We start from the raw sequence: 21,550 nt of genomic DNA on the forward strand, positions 1-21,550 counted from the left end.
GCAGACAGGAAGGTGCAAGAGGTGGATATGAGAATGGACCAGGATTTGGGGCTTCCAGTGAAGGCACGTGCATGCACCTCTAGGGGTTTGCTGTATACTAATGGAATCAATTACGCAAATTTGACAAAATGAATAGTTTGCATCAAGCATGGATACCGTTTAGATCCTTGATGCAAAGATGACAACTTCACAGAGCATTTACAAATGCATAAATGAAATAATCAAAATACAGAACATTAAGTAAAACAAACTGGTGTAAAAAAAAAAAAAAAAAAAAATCTAAAATGACTGCACACTAAAGTTACATGACAGATTCTCCAACATGACGTTGACTACATAAAACAGACAGGACAAATATTTACCAAGAGTTGGTCCTTTTTGTTAAACGATAATCTAAAAGGAGGTCAATAAAGAAGTCATTGCATACTACTTTACATTAATAATGAAGCCAGACAGTCTGCAATGATCACCAGTAATACCTAATCATCAGTTCACCGATTCTCATGCTGAAATGCATCAATCACATAATTACTATTACCATAATAGTTTTCTTAATACGCGTTTAAAAGGAATATCAACTCCAACAGTTGTGCACTAAATGCTATATAAAGCAAGCAGACCGGTGTGATGTACACAGGGGAAGGGATAACAAAACACTGGGATGTATACTGTCCTGTCATCAATTCCGAAAGACAGCCATAATGAACAAGGACAAACCAGACCACTGTCTTCATAAAAGCGCACATCTTGCATCTCTAGAAAACTGCAGGTCTCTTTTTCTCAGACATACATTCATTTCTATAATTAGCCAGCAGTATAAAGTTGATAGCATATAAACAAAAGTAATACGAAACTATGCTGAACTGAAAGCAGCAGCTTTCACCCTAACAACAAAGTTGTGGAATGTGACACCTAGAGGAACAATAGAAAGTATGGCTAAATCATTTATTTATCAATACCTTAGCACACAATGTGGGGAACGATTCTCACTAGTTCCATTAGCAGATGAGTTTAACAATCTCATTTTCCAACCATAATCATTTTGAAATTCATTGAAGATGGCATTCCCATTGTGAACTCTCGACATAAGCCTTCTACAAGACTACAGTCACCTTGTAGCTCAATTGTTTTTTTAAACTTGGTACTATATATGCACCTAATAATATAGTTTTACACATGAAAAAAGTCGTAGGCCCCATTCACACGGACGGACCGTTCAGGTCCGCCTGTCAGTTTTGACGGCGGACCTGAACGGCCCCTCGATGCAGTCCTATGGAGCGTCGGATGTCAGAGGAGACATGTTTTCATGTTTTTCATGTTCATGTTTTCATCAGATCGCTTCATAGGAATCAGCGACGCTGCACAAGCCCCTCCCCACTCAGTGAGCAGAGAAGAGCTTGTCATCTGCTAGCTCAGCAGAGATCTGCGGACTGATCTCCCACTGAGCTGGCGGGAGCAGGCGGACTCCGTAGCGACGGATTTCGCCTCGTGTGAATGGGGCCTTCCTTTTCACACGGGCGGATCAGTAATGATCCACCTCCGTGTGTCCGCAAGCTCAGCGGGGATCGCTCCGTTGATCCCCGCTAAGCCGCCGGCTGACAGGGTGGTCCCCGCACACTGTGCAGGGACCGCCCTGTCTTTTCTCCGCTCTCCCCTATGGGGGGATCAGATGAACACGGACTGTATGTCCGTGTTCATCCGATCCGCGGACCGAAGAAAAAATGACCAGTTACACTTACCGGTAGCTGTATTTCTGGTAAGTCTTACAGGACGGCACCCTGAGAGATGACTGGCTTCTCCTGACAGGAAACACAATCAAAAAGAGGTTAAAAACCCCGCCCCTTCCCGTGCTCCTCAGTTTGAGATAAAGTATGAACCCACCAGTGCACGGGAAAAACACCACAGAAAATATAATACAAACCAATAATGTATCACAAGGGTGGGAAGTAGGCCTGCCGTCCTGTAAGACTTACCAGAAATACAGCTACCGGTAAGTGTAACTGGTCATTTCTCTAGTCGTCTTCCAGGACGGCACCCTGAGAGAGAAGCAAGTAGCTTCAGGCCTACCTTAGGGCGGGACCACTGCTTGCAGGACCTTTCTCCCGAAAACCAAGTCCTGAGGTGACAGTAGGTCAACTCTATAATGTTTCAGGAACGTGTTCTGACTTGACCACGTCGCTGCTCTGCAAATTTGCTCCACCGAAGCTCCGGCCCTTTCTGCCCAGGAGGTTGCTAGTGATCGTGTGGAGTGTGCTTTAACATTAGGAGCTACCTTACTGGCTTGTACATAAGCTAAGGAAATTGTCTGCCTAATCCATCTAGAAATAGAGGCTCTGGACGCTTGAAGGCCTCTTTTCTGACCCGAAAAACAAATTAATAGATGAGTAGAACGTCTAAAGACTGTAACTCTTTCTAAGTAAGCTAATAGACATCGTCTAACATCCAGACAATGAAAGGAAGCTTCTCCTTCATTCTGGGGATTTGAACAAAAAGAAGGGAGGATTACTTCCTGTGACCTGTGGAACTTTGTCACTACCTTAGGAAGATAAAGGGGGTCCTGACTTAGAACAACCCTGTCCTCAAATAAGCGAAAAAATGGCTCTTTAATGGAGAGCGCCTGCATATCACCTATCCTCTTGGCTGTCGTGATTGCCAAGAGGAAGGCAAATTTAAAGGTGAGTAACCTGATGGGGATAGTGTCAATTGGCTCAAACGGAGCCTTGGTAAGTTGGTTTAACACTAACGAAAGATCCCAGGGTGGAACCCTAGAGATCTGGACTGGGGACAACCTGTCTCTGGCTATAAGAAACCTTTTGACCAGGGGGTCCAGGGATAGACGTCTATCCAAAAAATACGACAAGGCTGCCACCTGAACCCTTAGAGTCCTTGTGGCTAACCCCTTGTCTACTCCATCTTGGAGAAAATCTAAGATGACCGAGGTCTCCTGTTGAGAATTCTGTCTCTCTGAGCACCAGCGAGAGAAGATACCCCAGGTTTTGGCATATATACGCCTAGTGACTACCTTCCTACTGGCTAGAAGCGTGTCAATAACTCTCTCGGAGCAGCCCTTCTCCCTCAGGTTCCGCCTCTCAAGCACCAGGCCGTCAGCTTGAAGAAGCCGGGTTCTGGGTGATAAATCGGACCCTGACGAAGAAGGTCCGCCCGGACAGGGAGAAGTAGGGGAGGCAACACTGACCCTCGCTCTAGAGCGGGAAACCAGGCCCTCTTGGGCCACCAGGGTGTGACGAGAATGAACTTCCCTACTGCTAGATTTACCTTCTGCAGGACTCTCGGAATCAGGCTCAAGGGAGGGAAGGCATAGGCTAGCTGGAACCTCCATACCTGTGCCAGTGCATCCACCCCCTCCGAGCCGTGTTCTCGGGAGAGAGAGAAGAACCTCTTCACCTTCCGGTTTGCCCTGCGGGCGAAGAGATCTATCTCTGGGCTGCCAAAGTGCTGGCATATTAGACTGAAAATCTCTGTATTTAGTTCCCATTCTCCCTGGAGAATGGGATGGCGACTTAAATAGTCTGCCTCCAGATTGAGGGTCCCTTTCAGGTGTACCGCCGAGAGTGAGAGAACTCTCTGCTCGGCCCAGCCCAGGATCTCTAAGGACAAGTCTAGAAGGGTGCGAGATCTGGTGCCCCCCTGATGGTTGAGGAAGGCCACCGCGGTCGCATTGTCGGAAATGATCTGGACCTCCTGGTCCAAGACTCTGTCCTCGAATGCCTTCAGAGCCTCTCCGACCGCTAATAGCTCGCGGTAATTTGAAGAGGCCCCCTTCTGTCGTTGTCCCCAGGTACCCTGGGCACGGAGATCGTCCAGATGTGCGCCCCACCCCCATGAGCTGGCGTCCGTGGTGATCCTGACCGGATTGATCTGGCCCCACGACAGACCTTGCTGTAGGTTCTGTGGGATGAGCCACCAGCCCAGTGAGAGCTTCACTGGTTCTGGGAGACTGACTCTGAGCTCTAGGGATTCCCTTCTTCCGTCCCAGGAGGAAAGAAGGAAAAATTGGAGGGGTCTGGAGTGGAGCTGAGCCCACGGGACTGCTGGAATACAGGAGGTCATTAGGCCTAGAACTCTCATGATGTCCCTGAAGGAGGACTCTACTCCTTCTAACGTTGATCTGACCACTGACATGAGACCCCGGATCTTGTCGTTGGGTAAAAAGAGCTTCCTCTCCAAGGAATCTATCAGAAACCCTAGATAGAGTTTCTTCTGCTCTGGAAGGAGTGAGGATTTCTCCTTGTTGATGATCCAACCCAAGGACTCGAGGGTAGTCATCACAGTGGCTAGATCCGAAAGAAGGAGATCTCGACTTTGATTGTATAGTATCAAGTCGTCGAGATAGGGAACTAACGCTATCCCTTGTAGGTGCAGGAAAGCGATCGCCTCCGCCAGGACCTTGGTAAAGACCCTTGGACTGGAGGCCAGTCCGAAAGGAAGGGCAGCAAATTGCCAATGCTGTACTCCCTGGGCGGAGGCGATCGCAAACCTGAGGAACCTCTGATGACCCAAGAAGATTGGGACATGGAGGTACGCGTCTCTTAAATCGATGGTGACCATGAATACCTCTCTTAGTAGGAGCCTCCTGAGGCTGTAAATACTCTCCATTCGAAACCTCTTGTGGAGGAGGGAGGTATTCAGGGGTTTCAGATTGATAATCAATCGAAATTTGCCTGAAGGCTTGGGGACCACAAAGATGTGGGAGTACACTCCCAACCCTCTCTGGTACACAGGGACTGGAACTATGACCCCCTGTTGTGCCAGTTCTGAGACATTTTGCAGAAGGCCTGCTGACTTGAGAGGGTCCTTGGGTAAGTGAGTCAGAATAAAGTTTGGAGGGGGAAGCTGACGGAACTCTAGTTTGTACCCCTCCCTTACGATTTGGAGAATGTGGGGACTTTGAGTAATACTCTCCCACCTGGGAAGGAACTGGGAGAGTCTTCCCCCGACCTTCCCGTCATTTGGAGTCCTTGTCGCTGGGTTTTGGATTGGAAAAAAGGATACCCCCTTTTTGTTTTTCCTTCCCAGCACCCCAACGTCTGTTGTAAGGGGCCTTCTTCTCCGAGGAACAGTTCTTACCTCCAAACCCCCCCTGGGGGCCTCGAAAAAACTTTTTCTTGTTTTGTCTAGGCTTAGTAGGAAAACGCACCCCTTTTTCTGAGGACCTAGTCAGGGCCTGATCCAGGCCCGTACCGAAGAGAAGGGAGCCCTCGAAGGGAAGACCACAAAGGCGGTTCTTAGACGCAAGGTCCCCATTCCACATCTTGACCCATACTGCTCTTCTGGCAGAGTTGAGGAGGGCTCCTGTCTTTGCGGTAGAATGTACCGTCTCTACTGAGGTGTCTGCTAAATAAGCTACTGCGCTCCCTATGAGCTGAAGGGATTCTAGAATCCCCTTAGAGTCTGAACCCTGGGACACATGTTCCATCAACTTGGAGATCCAAGAATTAGCATTCCTAGCAATACAGGCCGAAGCCAATGCGGGGCTCAAGGCAGCCGCATTAGCTTCCCAGGCCCTACACAAGGAGGTCTCTGCCCGCCGATCCATAGGATCTTTCAAGTTGCCTGTGTCCTCAAAGGAGAGGTCCGACTGTTTGGAAATTTGCGCGAGGGGAGCATCTAATCTAGGTATTTTAAAAAATTTAGATTCCTCCTCATCTTTAAAGGGGCAACGTCGTTTCCAGGTCTTGTATCTTAAAAGCTTTTTCTCTGGTTCTGCCCATTCCCTGAGGATGATATCCTTAAGGGACTGATGTACCGGAATAGCTTTGGCCTGAGGTTTAGACAGGCCTTGGTATAACCTATCCTGTGTGGAAATTTCTTCCGTAGACTGTGGAATCTCCTCGGAGGCGTACACTGCCTCAAGGAGACCTTCCATGTCGTCGGCAGCAAAGACATATCTGCCTGTCCTAGTATCCTCATTTTCTTCTTCCGCCTGACCAATAGAACCTTCCTCCTGGGGAGGAATCTCTGAATCTTCAGAGTCAGATACTAAGGAACCAAGGGATTCCTGGCGGACTCTAAAAATCTGCGAAGAGGAACTTTCTTGAGAAGAGGGCCCTGCGATGGGGGCTTCAGGCTCTTTGCTCTTTAAAGACACATGAAATTCTTTAAGAGTAGAGAGCATCTCAGACTGGACCTCAAGAAATCCTTTCAGAATTTCAGAGGTCTCCTTCCCTGCCAATTTAATGATACATTTAGCACAAAAGGGTTTGGAATAATCTGAGGGTAACTTGCAACTACAATAGCCACATTTTTTGGAGCGACTAGTGTCCTTAGCTGAACGACTAGCACCCCCCTGGGCAACAAAATCCTCCCCTAGAAAGAAAAGGATACACAGGCATGTATGTAAATACTAGGGAACAACTACTGGGTCCCAGCCCACCATACCTGTGTCCAGGAAGACTCACCCCCTGTGGTCTCCTCCGCAGCCGGGGTCGTAGACGACCGGACCTCTCGCTCCATCGCGTGAGGATGAAGGCGCCGCTCTCTCTCGGCTGCTGCTGCCCTTTCGTGTGTCTCCGGTGCCGTGGGAAGCCGACTGGCGTGTTGGAGCTGCAGCGCGCCATCTTTGCTGAGCCGACCCGGAAGTGACACGCGCCGCGCGTGTGACGTCATTGCCCTGCGCCGCCGGCTCTGTGAGACGCCGGTTTTGGCGCCAAATTCGAAAACGGCAATGAACGCTCCAGGGAATCCAGGACGACCCAGTCGCAGCCCCAGACCGCACAGAAAACCCCCACCACCGGAGAGAGCCTGACCCACAGACCTCCAAGGTAAGGGGAAAGCTCAGAGAGAGAGAGTGGATCAGCCCCTGGAGCTCCAGAATAGCCACCTATCCCCAGGAGACTCCAGCACTCAGGGGGGTTCTTCAACCCACATAGTGAGGCCCCCCTGAGCAAGAAGGGACCCCCTAGGAATGGAAATCTTCGCTAAACCCAAAGGCTACCCAGTGCCTGCGGTTCAGTTCCCAGGGGGGGGACCACCAGCCCCAGGCCTTAGGTCAGAAAAAAAATAAACGTTTCGCTGTGGGGAAACACAATCAAGAACTGAGGAGCACGGGAAGGGGCGGGGTTTTTAACCTCTTTTTGATTGTGTTTCCTGTCAGGAGAAGCCAGTCATCTCTCAGGGTGCCGTCCTGGAAGACGACTAGAGAAAATAGGACATTCTTCCATCTGCAAAATCGGATCTTTGAGGAGGCGGGTGATTACGGGTGTCAGCGGATGTTTATCAGCTGACACCCGCAATCACATAGGGACCAATGTATGTCCCTTTTTCATCCGCAAACGGATGGATGAAAAAGCGTATATACGGTCCGCCTGTCTGAAAGGGCCCTTACCCAAGTTTTGATTTTGGAAACCTTGCTGGAAGAAATTTTTTTGGGCATGTAGCAAGAAATAAAGCTTGCCCAGAGGTGGCCAACACACCACCAATGATAGCCTAGTGGTACAAGAATATTCCAATGGGGAGATTTTAACAGTTTCATGTGTCAAGGAACAGAATTAGGGACTTTATATTTCAATGTTTATAAACTGGTTTGGTTCATCATGCCTAATGTAATCCTGTCAAAACATGCTGAAGCTAACTTAAAGCGGTGGTTCACCCTCCATAACAACTTTTTAGCATAAAATGAGGCATAGTAGCGCGAGCTACAGTATGCCTGTCTTTATTTTTTTATCCCCGTACTCACTGTGCACTCGTAGATACAAGATTACGACTCCCCGCTGGGAATGGGCGTTCCTATGGAGAGGGAAGGTGATTGACGGCCGGCTCTGGCACGTCACGCTCCCCGAAGACAGCCGGAACAGGTCTCGGCTCTTCACAGCGCTATACGGCGCCTGCGCACAGACTATGCGCAGGCGCCGTGAAGCGCCAAGTCCTCTTTCGGCTATTTCCAGAGCCGGCCGTCAATCACCTTCTCTCTCCATAGGAACGCCCATTCCCCGCTGGGAGTCGTAATCTTGTCTCTACGAGTGCACAGTGAGTACGGGGATAAAAAAATAAAGACAGGCATAAAGTAGCTCACGCTACTATGCCTCATTTTATGCTAGAGGGAAAAATTTTTTTTTTTTTATTAATAGGGTGAACCTCCGCTTTAATGTTCAAGTTTTGGATACAGCATGCAAGGGTTGGAACCTCCATAAACGGCTGCTATGTCCACTTTGGGAGATTTCTCCTCACCCTACTTGATGGCTGTCAGGCAAAACAAGTGAGGAAAAAATACATAAAACTCCTTCCCATTTACTATTTGAAAGGTAGCAGAGAGGAGAAATCTCTCTCATACACAAAATTCAGCAATAAAAATGCTTTTTCCAGTAGACTCATATAGGTTTAAAACTACTGGCAGTATGTTATTGCCGTCCACGTCCCCGTTAGAGAAATGTGCCCACATTTCCTCTAAATGGTATATTGAAAAGGAGAGAAATATCTTCTATGGTGACAGACCGTTTCTAAAACACTTGAAGCGACAATCTGCGCATACGGAACCCAATCACCAAATTGATGATCAGGGTGTTTGGCCAACAGTGGCACAGTTGGAAACCTGTAAGCCAAAAAGGCCAACACCTTTGTGCAAATAGAGACAATTTTTAATGTATTTCTATGAAAACAGACGTTTCAGAGACACGCAGGTCTCCAATCAAGATGACAAAACATGGCAACAACTCACTTGTATGTAGGTAAGATAAAAGGTATTTTTGAGTTTAGGGACCTTGGTTCATCATCGATGGGTGTTTGTACATACCGTACATATAAATGTATATACATGCAAGATGTTTCATCAACTTGATACAGATCTGTTTTTATGTCTCTGAAATGTAAATTTTTTATGTGACTGTAGTAAAAATATGCTACATTTGCACAAATATACGTTTTTCTAGTTAGGAGCTTCAAACGCTTGACAGGAATATTATTCCCCGATGGTAAATCGAAAACTTAAAGGGGAGTTCCAGCCATTTGTATGTTTATTAAATGTCAGCAGCAACAAAAAGTGTAGATGCTGGCTTTTAATAAACAGACACTTACCTGCTCCAGCGACGCGCTGGCCGGGGCTCCACTCCGCTCCTCTCCCCCCCTCCCCGGCCGGCGTCTTCATTCTCAGTGTGGGCACCCGGCCGTGACAGCTTTCGGCTTCACGGCCGGGCACCCACTGCGCATGCGCCGTGTAATTGGCCAGGAGATCGCCTAGGACCTGTGACGTGTCCTAGGCGATCGCCTACAGCAGCCCCTTCCTGAAGGCGATTAAGCTTAGTCGCCTACAGGAAGGAGGAAGTGGAACAGGAAGTCCCACTCTTGCTGAAGCCCCCACTCCCCCCCCAAAAAAATTACATGCCAAATGTGGCATGTAAGGGGGAGAGGAGTGGGTTAAGAGGAAGTTCCAAATTTGGGTGGAACTCCTCTTTAAAGAGGGGTTCCGAGCCCCCATGAAAATAATTAAAAGTCAGCCACTACAAATACTGCAGTTGCTGACTTTTATCAGGACACTGACCTGTCCAGGGTTCCTGCGATGTCTGCACCCCAGACGATTTTCTGATCAGCTCTCGGGTGCTGCTGCCGCTATTCGTAGTAAGGGAACCCAGCAGTGAAGCATTTCAACTATTGATCCTGCCAGGAATCCCGGTGGCTGTTAACCTTTACAATTTTCCTAGCTATCTCTGAACTACAAAACACCTCCCACAATGTTATGGGGGGAGGGGCGCTGCAATGTCCTAGAGTAACAAACATTAGATTGAGTGTTATTGTAGAACAGGAACTGTGTAGCTGGGTAGAATCAATAGCTAGAACAAAAGAAAGACAACCAATGAATTCTCTCCATTATTAATGCAGTCCGCATTGCGTGTGAAATCATGGGAAATATCCAAGCTTAAAAGGAGTTGTAAAGGAAAAAAATGTTTTGCCTAAAATTAATGTCTGCAAGGTAGACAGATAGAATAGTGTAACGATTCTGTTAAAAAAACGAGTAAATACCTATTAAATTCCTTCATCTATATCACCTCTGGCGTTCTAGTTTCTGTTCTCTCATTCACTTCCTGGTTTGCATCGTTCGTTCATGTAATAACTACATTTCCCAGTATGCATTGCGGCACGCCCAGTAATTCACACCTCCTTGAAGCCTCTAACACGTAGAGAGCGTCCTGCGACACAGATGTAGTTCACAGGAGGGGGTGAGCACATTACTGACCACCGCAGTAAAGCCTCCCATCACGGTGGTCAGTAAAATCGGACAAGCAGGAAGTGAACAGAACAGAGAAGAAATAGAGCAACTTCTGAGCAAAAACGAACAATGAGGAAGTGAAAAGAGGAATGTCTGCAGGTAAAGGATGCTTATTATAAAAATAAATAAATTCCTTTACAACCCCTTTAAACTTGCCAACCAGCCTGCAACCAAACTGTCCTGTCCAACAGTATGCATTAAAAACAGGGGTTTATTCTGCACACATTTGAGTGGCCTCGTTTGCCCTTACAGCAAACATGAGTTGGCTAAAACACGGGAATATGGGTATAGATATCTTGCACTAGATACTGCAAGAACTATAGCTACAGAATAGTCATACCGCAGCCTTCGGAATGGCGTATGAACATGTATGCCATGATCAACCAAATCATTTCCTGGTGCCCACACTGCTACCTAAACACTGACCATCAACGAAAAACCTAGCGAAAATAGGATTCAACCAATCAACTCAAAGACCACATTTGAGTTTAGTTATATTTTACTACTCCTATAAAGCACAGAGCTAGAATTACTTTATGAGTTGCAGAAATACAATTTTGAAGAAAACAAAGCAGGGGAGGAAGCAACAACCATATGACTAATATATCTCTGGCCGTAAGCAAGAACCATCTAATTAACTGCAGTTGTTAGCTCTGATTGCAATAAACAAAATACATCCACTCCTTATCATCCAATTACCTCTTTGTGTGATGTCATTCAAACTGAAATAAAAGGCAAGATTCTTCCATGCAAGATATAGGAAGAATATTCACAGTCCATTTCCCACAAAGTCATAAACAACCGCTAACTCTGAAAACCTACACTTGACAGCCCATGGACATAAGTACTGTTCTGAACTTTCCAAAAGCCAACCTGTTCAGACAAACTTCTCCAGCTTAAAGCGGGGGTTCACCCTTAGAGGGCACTTTTCCCCCTTAGATTCCTGCTCGTTATTACTAGGGCAATCGGCTATTTATTTTAAAATATGTGCAGTACTTACCCGTTTACGAGACGCATCCTCTCCGTCGCTTCCGGGTATGGGCTTCGGGAATGGGCGTTCCTTCTTGATTGACAGGTTTCCGAGAGGCTTCCGACGGTCGCATCCATCGCGTCACGATTTTCCGAAAGAAGCCGAACGTCGGTGCGCAGGCGCAGTATAGAGCCGCGCCGACGTTCGGCTTCTTTCGGCTACGAGTGACGCGATGGATGCGACCGTCGGAAGCCTCTCGGAAGGCTGTCACTCAAGAAGGAACGCCCGCTCCCGAAGACCCATACCCGGAAGCGACGGAAGAAGATGCAGCTCGAAAACGGGTAAGTACTGCACATATTTTAATATAAATAGCCGATTCCCCTAGACCGAACGAGCAGGAAGCTAAGGGGAGATTTTTTTTTTTTTTTTAAATGGGTGAACTCCCGCTTTAAAGGGGTTGTAAAGGTTCGTTTTTTACGTTCTAAATAGGTTCTTTTAAGCTAGTGCATTGTTGGTTCACTAACCTTTTCCTTCGATTTCCCTTCTTAATGTTTTTATTCTTTGTCTGAATTTCTGGTTTCTCCTCACTAAGCTTGCCCCCATCATCCGAGCCGTTCTGGCTGGGGGTTAGTCAGCGCGCTCGCCCCCTCCCTTGGGACTACATCCCTGCGGGGAGACATTGTGTTAACAGCATCTCCCCCAGGGATGTAGTCCCAAGGGAGGGGGCGAGCACACTGACTAACCCCCAGCCAGAACGGCTCGGATGATGGGGGCATGCTTACTGAGGAGAAACAGCAAGTAAGAAATTCAGACAAAAGAATAAAAACATTAAGAAGGGAAATCGAAGGAAAAGGTTAGTGAACCAACAATGCACTAGCTTAAAGGAACCTAGTTAGAAAAAAAAACAAAAAACTTTACAACCCCTTTAAGAATCAGATGGCTTCATGGTATCCAAACTGTATTTCAACACTAGGTTAGTATGTATTGCCAAAAAGCAGGAATACAATTACGGTCAGCAATCCCCTCAAATGCCTCTTTTTCAGCATATGGATTCTCATGCTATTATTCACTCTTATCCAATCCTCAGAGTGCTTTCCCACAGATGGGCAAGACATAACTAATCTAAGGTCAGCCTCATGTTTTTAACCAACAGTTCAGTGACCATGAGACATGGGGACGTGTTTGGGACATTATATCCTATTAAGCCCTGGTTCACACTGGGTACGATTTGGAACAATTTGAGATGCGATTTGACATGTCAAATCGCATCTCAAATCGGCGGCAATGGCACTGTCCTAATCAGTGCGACGCCGCATCTGCGATTTCAAAAAGTAGTTCCTGTACTACTTTTTGCGATTTCTGGCCGCGATTTACATTAAATTGCGGCCGAAATCGCGGCAAATGGCGGCAAAATCGCGCCTGCGAAATCGCGGTAAAATCGCGCATTTTACCGCGATTTTGAATTCGCAGCAGTGTGAACCTAGGCTTACAGCTACAATTACTTTTAAAAAAAGGTAAAAGGTTTTTTGTTTCTGGCTTTGCCATACACAGAAGGCAGAGTTTGCAGGTGTAACACAGGCAATATGGAGGCACGCACATACATATATAATTAAAAACTATACACAGAAAGTCTGTACATTCTAAGCTCCTCCCAACTATGGTAGAGTAATAAGCAAGATTACCCTTCTTGGAAACTTTAGGCAAGACAAAAAGGGAATCAAATATTTTGAAGTTAGACATTGGGACTAGGTAAACCCTTACTGCTCTCACCACATTCTGGCAAAGTAGTAAAGCCTATCCGACATGCTTTAGGGCAGAGGGAAGGGAGAATGACCTCATTGAGGTGAAAGAAAGAGACCAACTTGGGAAGAAAGGAAAGTTTGGTTCTCAGGACCACAATAACTATGAAGAGAAGGTTCTTTACAAGAAAGAGCTACCAACTTGGAAATAAGTGGAGAGAGCCAATGGCCACCAAAAAGGCCACTTTACCAGAGAGTTTAGCATCATTTTAAAGTGTAAGTAAACCCACCTATAATTTTCAGCCAATGAAGCTGCCATCTTGGCCTATATTTAATCTTCAACTGCCATGGTGCTGCACATGTGATCAGTTATGACACCAGCCATTGGATGGTTTGACTGTTTGGTTGAGAGCACAACCAATGGGACAGTTAGCAACCCTGGCATGCCGGAAATGTAACTGCTTTTTGAAACTGTTAAATCAATGGGTTTACTTCCGCTTTAAGTGCTGGTTGAATGTATGGAACTTTTGCCCTGTTCTCATAACACATATTAGATGCAAGGTGTGTGTTAAATACGGAGTCCACCCCGACGCCTCTCCTACTATATGTACTACCATGGATCCTCATAGGTAAGGATGAGCTCCGGCATGTTCGCACACCCCACGTGCAGAGCCTATCAGGAAGTCGGTGCTGCGCTAACCACAGGCAGTGAGACATTTCCCGATCTCTGCACCAGCGCATCGGGACAACGTCTCACTGCCTGTTATAGGGCAGATCCAACTTCCTGGCAGCCTCTGCTCATGGGGTGTGCGAACATGCCGAAGCTCATCCTTACAGGAGATTGTCCCCTTCTGTTACCCTTTCAGTCTGTATATTCCCTCTGAGTGAGGGACACACTACTTAAAGCGAAACTAAAAACGCAAAACCTTAACAGGTTTCCCAAACACATATATTCAAGGCATTCATAAATGAGAACGGTCACAGCTGCTTCTACTCTCAACCAAACTGCCCAGCAATCAAATGGGGAGTGAGAGAGACAATTCTAGGGTTCATCCATAAAGTATGTGTAACGCCATGGCACATGCTGAACAAAGGCCAAGGTGACAGCCAAGGAGAGGAGGGTTTAGCTCCACTATTAAAATAAAAATCACATTTCTTCTTATATAGGTCCAATAACCCCCATACTAGGAAACCCAATTAACATTACATTACATTTCCTACATACAGTGAGGCTATGGAGAAAAAAAAACAACCTTTAACAGTAGGTGGAATTAAAAAAACAACAAAAAGGAATTTGGAGGAGGCCGAGAGCAATAAAAGGTACTTTCAGTTAAGAATACATACTTGAATGAATTTTATTTAATAAACCAGAGTTTATAGTCACGTTAATGTTCCATACAGGTTCACATACAATTGGATTGGTGGCTACAAAGCCGCAGCTACTGTCTTGTCATTACTCAATACAGTATCCACACATTTTCTAATAGTTTACTTGGGCTGGGTCTGCTGTCCATTTAGTAACTGAATGAATTAGAGCTGCAAAAATCTAAGGGAAATACACACAATGCTGCATTTTAATGAGTCTTTACCATTTTATTTAGACCCTCTCTGAAAGTCCTTTTATACATACATACAAACATACATATAGTGTCTCCCTACTGTAGGTCTTCATTGAGGGTTTTTTCTCCCAAATGGGTGAGACAACAGCTGCAAGAACAAGCCCTAAGACACTGCTTTTTCCCTCTTTACATTTCTCATGAATATGAACACAGGCAGCTCAGGAAAATAAATATATTCAAAAGCACACTGCTGCGAGCTCTGCAATCCCATAATTACTGCATGTCACAGATGCACTTTTCTGCAGATAGGTACACAATTAGACACTCTGGTGCAAATGGCATGCTGAACAAGAGCTATGATTGCAAGGAGTTCTCAGCACAGCGGCAGTTGGTATAATAACGGAAAAGCACAGGTCTAAAAAGAAGCGTGTGAGAGTATGATAAAGAAAAATAACAAAAAAAAAAAGTAAACAAGCCAATCAAAACGCTCTTTGATTGGCTTGTTTGTTTATTTATTTATATTTTTTTCTTGCTTATTGTGGGTGCTTGTGCATGGAGGGGAACAAGTAATGAACCTACATGTCTGCATAACCAATTGCAGAAAAAAATTCTGTGTTGTAATTTTCATATATGTATTTGTGGACTATAATATCTATATATAGCTGGAAAATTGGCCCTAGTATATGAATGTGAGTTAGGGACCTTAGATTGTAAGCTCCTTGAGGGTAGAGACTGATGAATGTACAATGTATATGTAAAGCGCTGCATAAATTGACAGCGCTATACAAGTACCTGAAATAATAATAACATTATTATTATTAATAATAAATCCAATGGCCGTCTACAGCCTTTGTAAAATGTCCTAGTGCAAAGCAATCAAGCCTTCTCACAGCCATTTTATATATTATAGTCCAGAATTGCTGCTCTTAAAGGGGTTGTTCCCCTAAAAATAAACTTTTGACATTGCATTTGCTACATTAATTACAATTAGAATCGGCTGGTTTTATTTAAAAAATACCGCCGTACGTAGCGTTTGCTATATTCGTTCCCACCGCCACTTCCGGGTACGATGCTGGCGGTGGGCGTTCCTAATTGATGGACAGGCATCCGACCGACGCATCCATCGTGTCACGAGATGCCGAAAGAAGCCGAACGTCGGTGCGGCTCTATACGGCGCATGCGCACCGACGTTTGGCTTCTTTCGGCATCTCGTGACGCGATGGATGCGTCAGGTCGGATGCCTGTCCATCAATTAGGAACGCCCACCGCCAGCATCGTACCCGGAAGTGGCGGTGGGAACGAATATAGCAAACGCTACGTACGGAGGTATTTTTTAAATAAAACCAGACGATTCTAATTGTAATTAATGTAGCAAATGCAATGTCAAAAGTATATTTTTAGGGGAACCACCGCTTTAAACTACTTCAATACATGGCACTTTTACTCCCTTTCTGCCCAGGCCAATTTTCACCTTTCAGCGCTGTCACACTTTAAATGACAAAAACACGCTGTACACAAATTAAATTTGCATCTTTTTTTTTAGATTATTTTCTAAACCAAAAAAAAGACCAAAAATGTAAAAGGTGAAAAAAAATAAAAAGTTTTAGTTTGTTAGATTTTTTTTTTTTTTTTAAAGAAGCCATTTTTCTTCTTCACTAATGTGGACTTGATGGGCCATTATAACCACTTAAGACCCGGACCAAAATGCAGGTAAAGGACCTGGCCAGTTTTTGCGATTCAGCACTGTGTTGCTTTAACTGGCAATTGCGCGGTTGTGCGACGTGGCTCCCAAACAAAATTGGAGTCCTTTTTTCCCCACAAATAGCGCTTTCTTTTGGTGGTATTAGATCACCTCTGCGGTTTTTATTTTTTGCGCGATAAACAAAAATAGAGCAACAATTTTGAAAAAAAATGCAATATTTTTTACTTTTTGCTATAATAAATATCCCCCAAAAATATATAAAAAATATTTTTTTTCCTCAGTTTAGGCCGATACGTATTCTACCTATTTTTGGTAAAAAAAATCTCGCAATAAGCGTTTATCGATTGGTTTGCGCAAAATTTATAGCGTTTACAAAATAGGGGATAGTTTTATTGCATTTTAATTATTATTATTTTTTTTACTACTAATGGCGGCGATCAGCGTTTTTTTTCGTGACTGACATTATTGCAGACACATCGAACAATTTTGACACATTTTTGGGACCATTGTTATTTTCACAGCAAAAATGCTATACTAATGCATTGTTTACTGTGAAAATGACAATTGCAGTTTGGGTAACTCCCAACCACTAGGGCGCGCTGAAGGGGTTAAGTGTGACCTCATGTTTTTCTAACTGTAGGGGGGCGGGGCTGGACATGTGATGTCATTGATCGTCAGGGAACAGTCAGGGAACTGTCAATGACAGCGCTACAGTGAAGAACGGGGAAGCTGTGTTTACACACAGCTCTCCCTGATCTTCAGCTCCAGGGACCGATTGCGGGACTCCGGCGGCGATCGGGTCCGGGGGTCCCGCGGCCACGGAGCTTCGGACTGGGTCACGGGCGCGTGCCTGCGACCCGCGGCTAGGCACTTAAAGAGGACGTACAGGTACGTGCTTGTGCCCAGCTGTGCCATTCTGCTGACGTACATGTGCAGGAGGCGGTCCTTAAGTGGTTAATTGGCATCACTGATAATCATTGTACTGATTAAAGCTGCTTATCGACTTTCCTCTCGCGCTGTCACCCGACACTTCCTATTTACACTGTGATCAGCTGCGATTAGACACAGCTGATGACATGGTAAAGAGCCAACCTCATCGGCTCTTTACCATGATCAGAGATGCAGTGTTTCCGAGACACACACCGCACCAACGATAGCCGCGCTGTGTGCCCCCAGGGACTTGTATGAGTGGCTTGGTCTTTAGGACATCATATGACATCCAGTCAGAACAATGATACACCCGAAAAGCCGTAATTTTGCTACATGCTGGGCGGGAAGTGGTTAAAGGTTTTTTTTTTTTTAAATAACGATATCAATTTAAACAAAAAAAAGGGAACAGTTACTCGAAAAACGGTAATTGATGGTCGGACTTTAGAGGCAAGACGGGAATATCAAAAAATATAAATATTTTATTACAAAAAATACAAAATTTACAAAACAGATCAATAAAAACCATATAGGATATATGATATGGAAAATATCCTATGCCTCGTTTACATGTTTTACCGTTGGGCTTCCTCAGGACGAGCAGAAGAAAGTAATAGTAGAAAAATACATTTCATTATCTGAAATTAAACATATTATATTAACATATTGACAGACAGAAAAAGTTTTTTTGGTTTTAAAATGAAAATAAATATGAATGTAAAATAAACATGCATAGAAATTCTCTCATAGCAACAAAATGAGTAGCAGCTATCCAATATTACCTTAGAGTAATGTGGATCATATGCATATATGTCGAGAAGATCAAAACAGGAGTTCCATATATAGTAGAAAAGGGCCAGAGATATCTCCAAAAACTCTAGTGGGCAAACAAGATTTAAACAATAAAATGATAATGAAAGATTGAGGAAGGGAATAGTACCGCAGGGGGGTAGAATAAAGGGCAAGTATATAACATACCCAAAAAAAGGGGGTCCCTCTACCTAGAGTATCGGTTGTGGAAGTGCACCATAGGTTCAGAGGACCAGTTCTATAAATAAAAGGAACAGTAAACATATGTGGCCACTAGTTTAAATAGAGGTGCAACCAGAATGGGTAGAAAATATATCTACTATTTATATTTTTCTACCCATTCTGGTTGCACCTCAGTAGATGAAAAAAGGTTCCCGAATGTCACCTATTAAAAAACACAGTATAAGTCATTTGAATCTAAAACAATACTTGATATACAAATAGATATATACAAGATATAAAAAAAAAAAAAAAAAAAGAACTTTCTATACACAGCAAAATGCCCAACATATTCATTACACTCCTTTATCACAAGAAAAGATGTAAATTTAAATCTGAGTCCACCTGGCTGTAAAGTATTCAAACAATATAAATCCAAAGCACCTCCTGTTTTTTTTTTTTTTTTAATTGAATTCACCATCTCCTCCTCATCTATTCCAGGGAATGCCCAGAAATACCATAAATTTAATTTGTGCCACAGCATGTCACTTCACTAAAAAATGCCTAGGTATAGGCATTTGGACCAATTTGCCTTGAATAGAATACTTATGTCTTGCAATCCTATCATTAAATTTCTTGTGTAGTTACCCCTACATATAAAAATTCACATGGGCATTTGATGATATAAATATATTTTTAAAAAAGAACCGTGCCAAAAATAATCCAAATAAAGCAGCAACCCTCCTGCGAGATACACAGTAAATAGATAAAATAATAAATAGAGATGCGCTACTCTCAAAAAAATATTATAACAAAATAAATTGTGCTAATCAAACGTGACTTCCATATCATAATAACTCAATATAAACAGTGAAACTGTGTCCTTCCAAACTACTAGTGTCCACCACCACAGAATAGAAGTGCAGCCTCCACTGCAAAAAATGCTTGTTTGCCAGCTGATCGGGACCTCCTATTATGGAAGGTCACAATCGCTTGTGGCTAGTACCCAGCCAGGGCCTTTTTCAAGTCAAGGGGATATTCAAATGGCACCTTTCACCAAGCCTGTAATCCAAAGACCAGGGCACAGATGTACTTGTATAGGAGACTGGGTCCAGAAAACTCCAAGTTCCTCTCTCAGAGTGTGTAAACTCAGATCCCAAAAAAGAGATAAACTCGCCATAGTGTAAAACTTCAAATTTTATATAAAAAAAAAAAAAAAAAAAAGTATTGCAATTACATCAGGGTAGTTTAAAAGTATGTAAAACAAGCTGGCCAAAACCCGAATATCCGTCCTTCTGGGAAAACATGTAGCGCGGTGATGTCGGCACACGGCTCCTTCCGATGCGTTTTGGCATAACAAAGATTGGCAGGTTTAATGAACCTAACCCACTTCCCATCCGGGCCAATTCTAGCACTTTACTCCTACATGCAAAAATCATATTTTTTTTGGTAGAAAATTACATAGGACCCCCAAACATTATGCATGTTTTTTTAGCAGAGACCCTAGAGAATACATGGCGGTCGTTACAACTTTGAAAAATTGCTGCGCAAATGCAAAGCGAGATAAAAACACGTTTTTTTTTGGGGGGGGGGGGTTACCGTTTCATGCTTTAAATACAATAAAACATTAGTTAGTTTTTGCATAATGTATAATGAAGTTACGCAGAGTAAATAGACGATTAAAATGTCAGCCTTCAAAATTGCACACGCTCGTGCAATGGCGCCAAACTTCGGTACCTAAAAATCCACATAGGCGACGCTTGAAATTTTTACTGGTTACATATGTTTTGAGTTACAGAGGAGGTCTAGGGCTAGAATTATTACTCTCACTCTAACGTCCACATCGATACCTCACATGTGTGGTCTGAACACAGTTTTCATATATATATATGCGGTCCCATATATACCGGGGACAGGCAGGGGCACTTCAAAAAAAAAATTGTCAATTCTATTTTAAACTTTTTACTTTGACACTTTAAAAAAAAATATATACATTTTGATCACTTATTCCTATTACAAGGAATATAAACATTCCTTGTAATAGGAATAAGCATGACAGGTCCTCTTTACAGTGAGATATGGGGTCAATAAGACCCCACTTCTCACCTCTAGGCTGGGAAGTCTGAAATAAAAAAAAACAATCACGGCTTCCCAGCCGAGGCGGCGCTGTTTTTTGAATGCAGAGGCCGGGGCGTGATGTCATAACATCTTGGCAGGCCTTCGAAACGATCATAGAGACTCCGCCAACCATCTGGCCCACCAGAATTCTCTATGGTAGGCTTCCAGGGCCGGCGGATCTGTTCGCTGACTCACCGATTACAGCGGTAAGTTGGTAGAAGCACCGAAAGGCGACGGGAGGGGGACGTCCCCTCTCGCCGCCTCTAAGAACGATTAATCGGCGGAAAAGCCGCTATGGTCATTCTTACCAGGTAGGTGCAGGCATCATTTAGATATCCCCGCTCAAAGTCAAGGACGTCCATAGACTTACCTTGGGCGGGAAGTGGTTAATTTCTATATTCATACCCTCTTACCTGTGAATGTGTAAAAGGTTTTCCTTTCATCATAGAACTGCACTGTATGCAGCTCAAACAGGGGTAGGACCCATTATTCTGCAAACCCAAAGAGGTAGTGGAAGTTACAGTAGGACAAAATTGGTCAGATCTGACCAAGCGGTAGTATAAAAGACCTTCCTTTCTAAATGCCGGTAAAGGTGGCATATTAAACGCTAGTATTTGTGGACAGTTATCAACCTGGTACAGACCAGTGATTTTCAATAACAAATACCAAGTTTCTTGACGAGAAGGAAAGATACTTTGACACAAACGGTAGTCTCGTTACTCCCATTTCAATATTATCGCTTGCACAGTGCTCCTTGGAATGTTTAAAGATTGGGAAATCTTTTTGTATCCAAACCCGGCTTTAAACTTCTCCACAATATTATCTCGGACCTGCCTGGTGTGTTCCTTGTTCTTCATGATGCTCTCTGCGCTTTAAACTGACCTCTGAGACTATCACAGTGCAGGTGCATTTATACGGAGACTTGATTACACACAGGTGGATTCTATTTATCATCATTAGTCATTTAGGTCAACATTGGATCATTCAGAGATCCTCACTGAACTTCTGGAGAGAGTTTGCTGCACTGAAATTAAAGGGGCTGAATAATTTTGCACGTCCAATTTTTCAGTTTTTTATTTGTTAAAAAAGTTTGAAATATCCAATAAATTTCATTCCACTTCATGATTGTGTCCCACTTGTTGATTCTTCAAAAAAGATTACAGTTTTATATCTATGTTTGAAGCCTGAAATGTGGCAAAAGGTCGCAAAGTTCAAGGGGGCCGAATACTTTCGCAAGGCATATATAAGTAAATATGTACAGGGCTTGACTAAGTTGCGTTAAATCAAAGAGCCAATTTTTTTTTACTATCAAAGCTTATGGATAGCACATGCAACATATTCCCAAAA

General features: G+C 44.1%; 2 protein-coding genes across 2 annotated transcripts in view; both read right to left on the reverse strand.

Moving 5' to 3' along the window:
- FBXW7 (F-box and WD repeat domain containing 7) overlaps positions 1 to 21,550 on the reverse strand; it is a 241,703-nt gene that overhangs the window by 161,681 nt on the left and 58,472 nt on the right. The window lies entirely within an intron of this gene.
- On the reverse strand, positions 2,363 to 6,153 carry LOC120919908. The gene is made up of 2 exons (XM_040331907.1): positions 5,815 to 6,153; positions 2,363 to 5,628 (listed from the first exon to the last, which is right to left on the reverse strand). The coding sequence occupies exons 1-2, from the start codon at positions 6,134 to 6,136 to the stop codon at positions 4,967 to 4,969; spliced, it is 984 nt and encodes a 327-aa protein (XP_040187841.1). The 5' UTR covers positions 6,137 to 6,153; the 3' UTR covers positions 2,363 to 4,966.

The sequence above is a fragment of the Rana temporaria genome, chromosome 1 (genome assembly GCF_905171775.1).
Source record: "Rana temporaria chromosome 1, aRanTem1.1, whole genome shotgun sequence".
NCBI classification, from domain to species: Eukaryota; Metazoa; Chordata; class Amphibia; order Anura; family Ranidae; genus Rana; species Rana temporaria.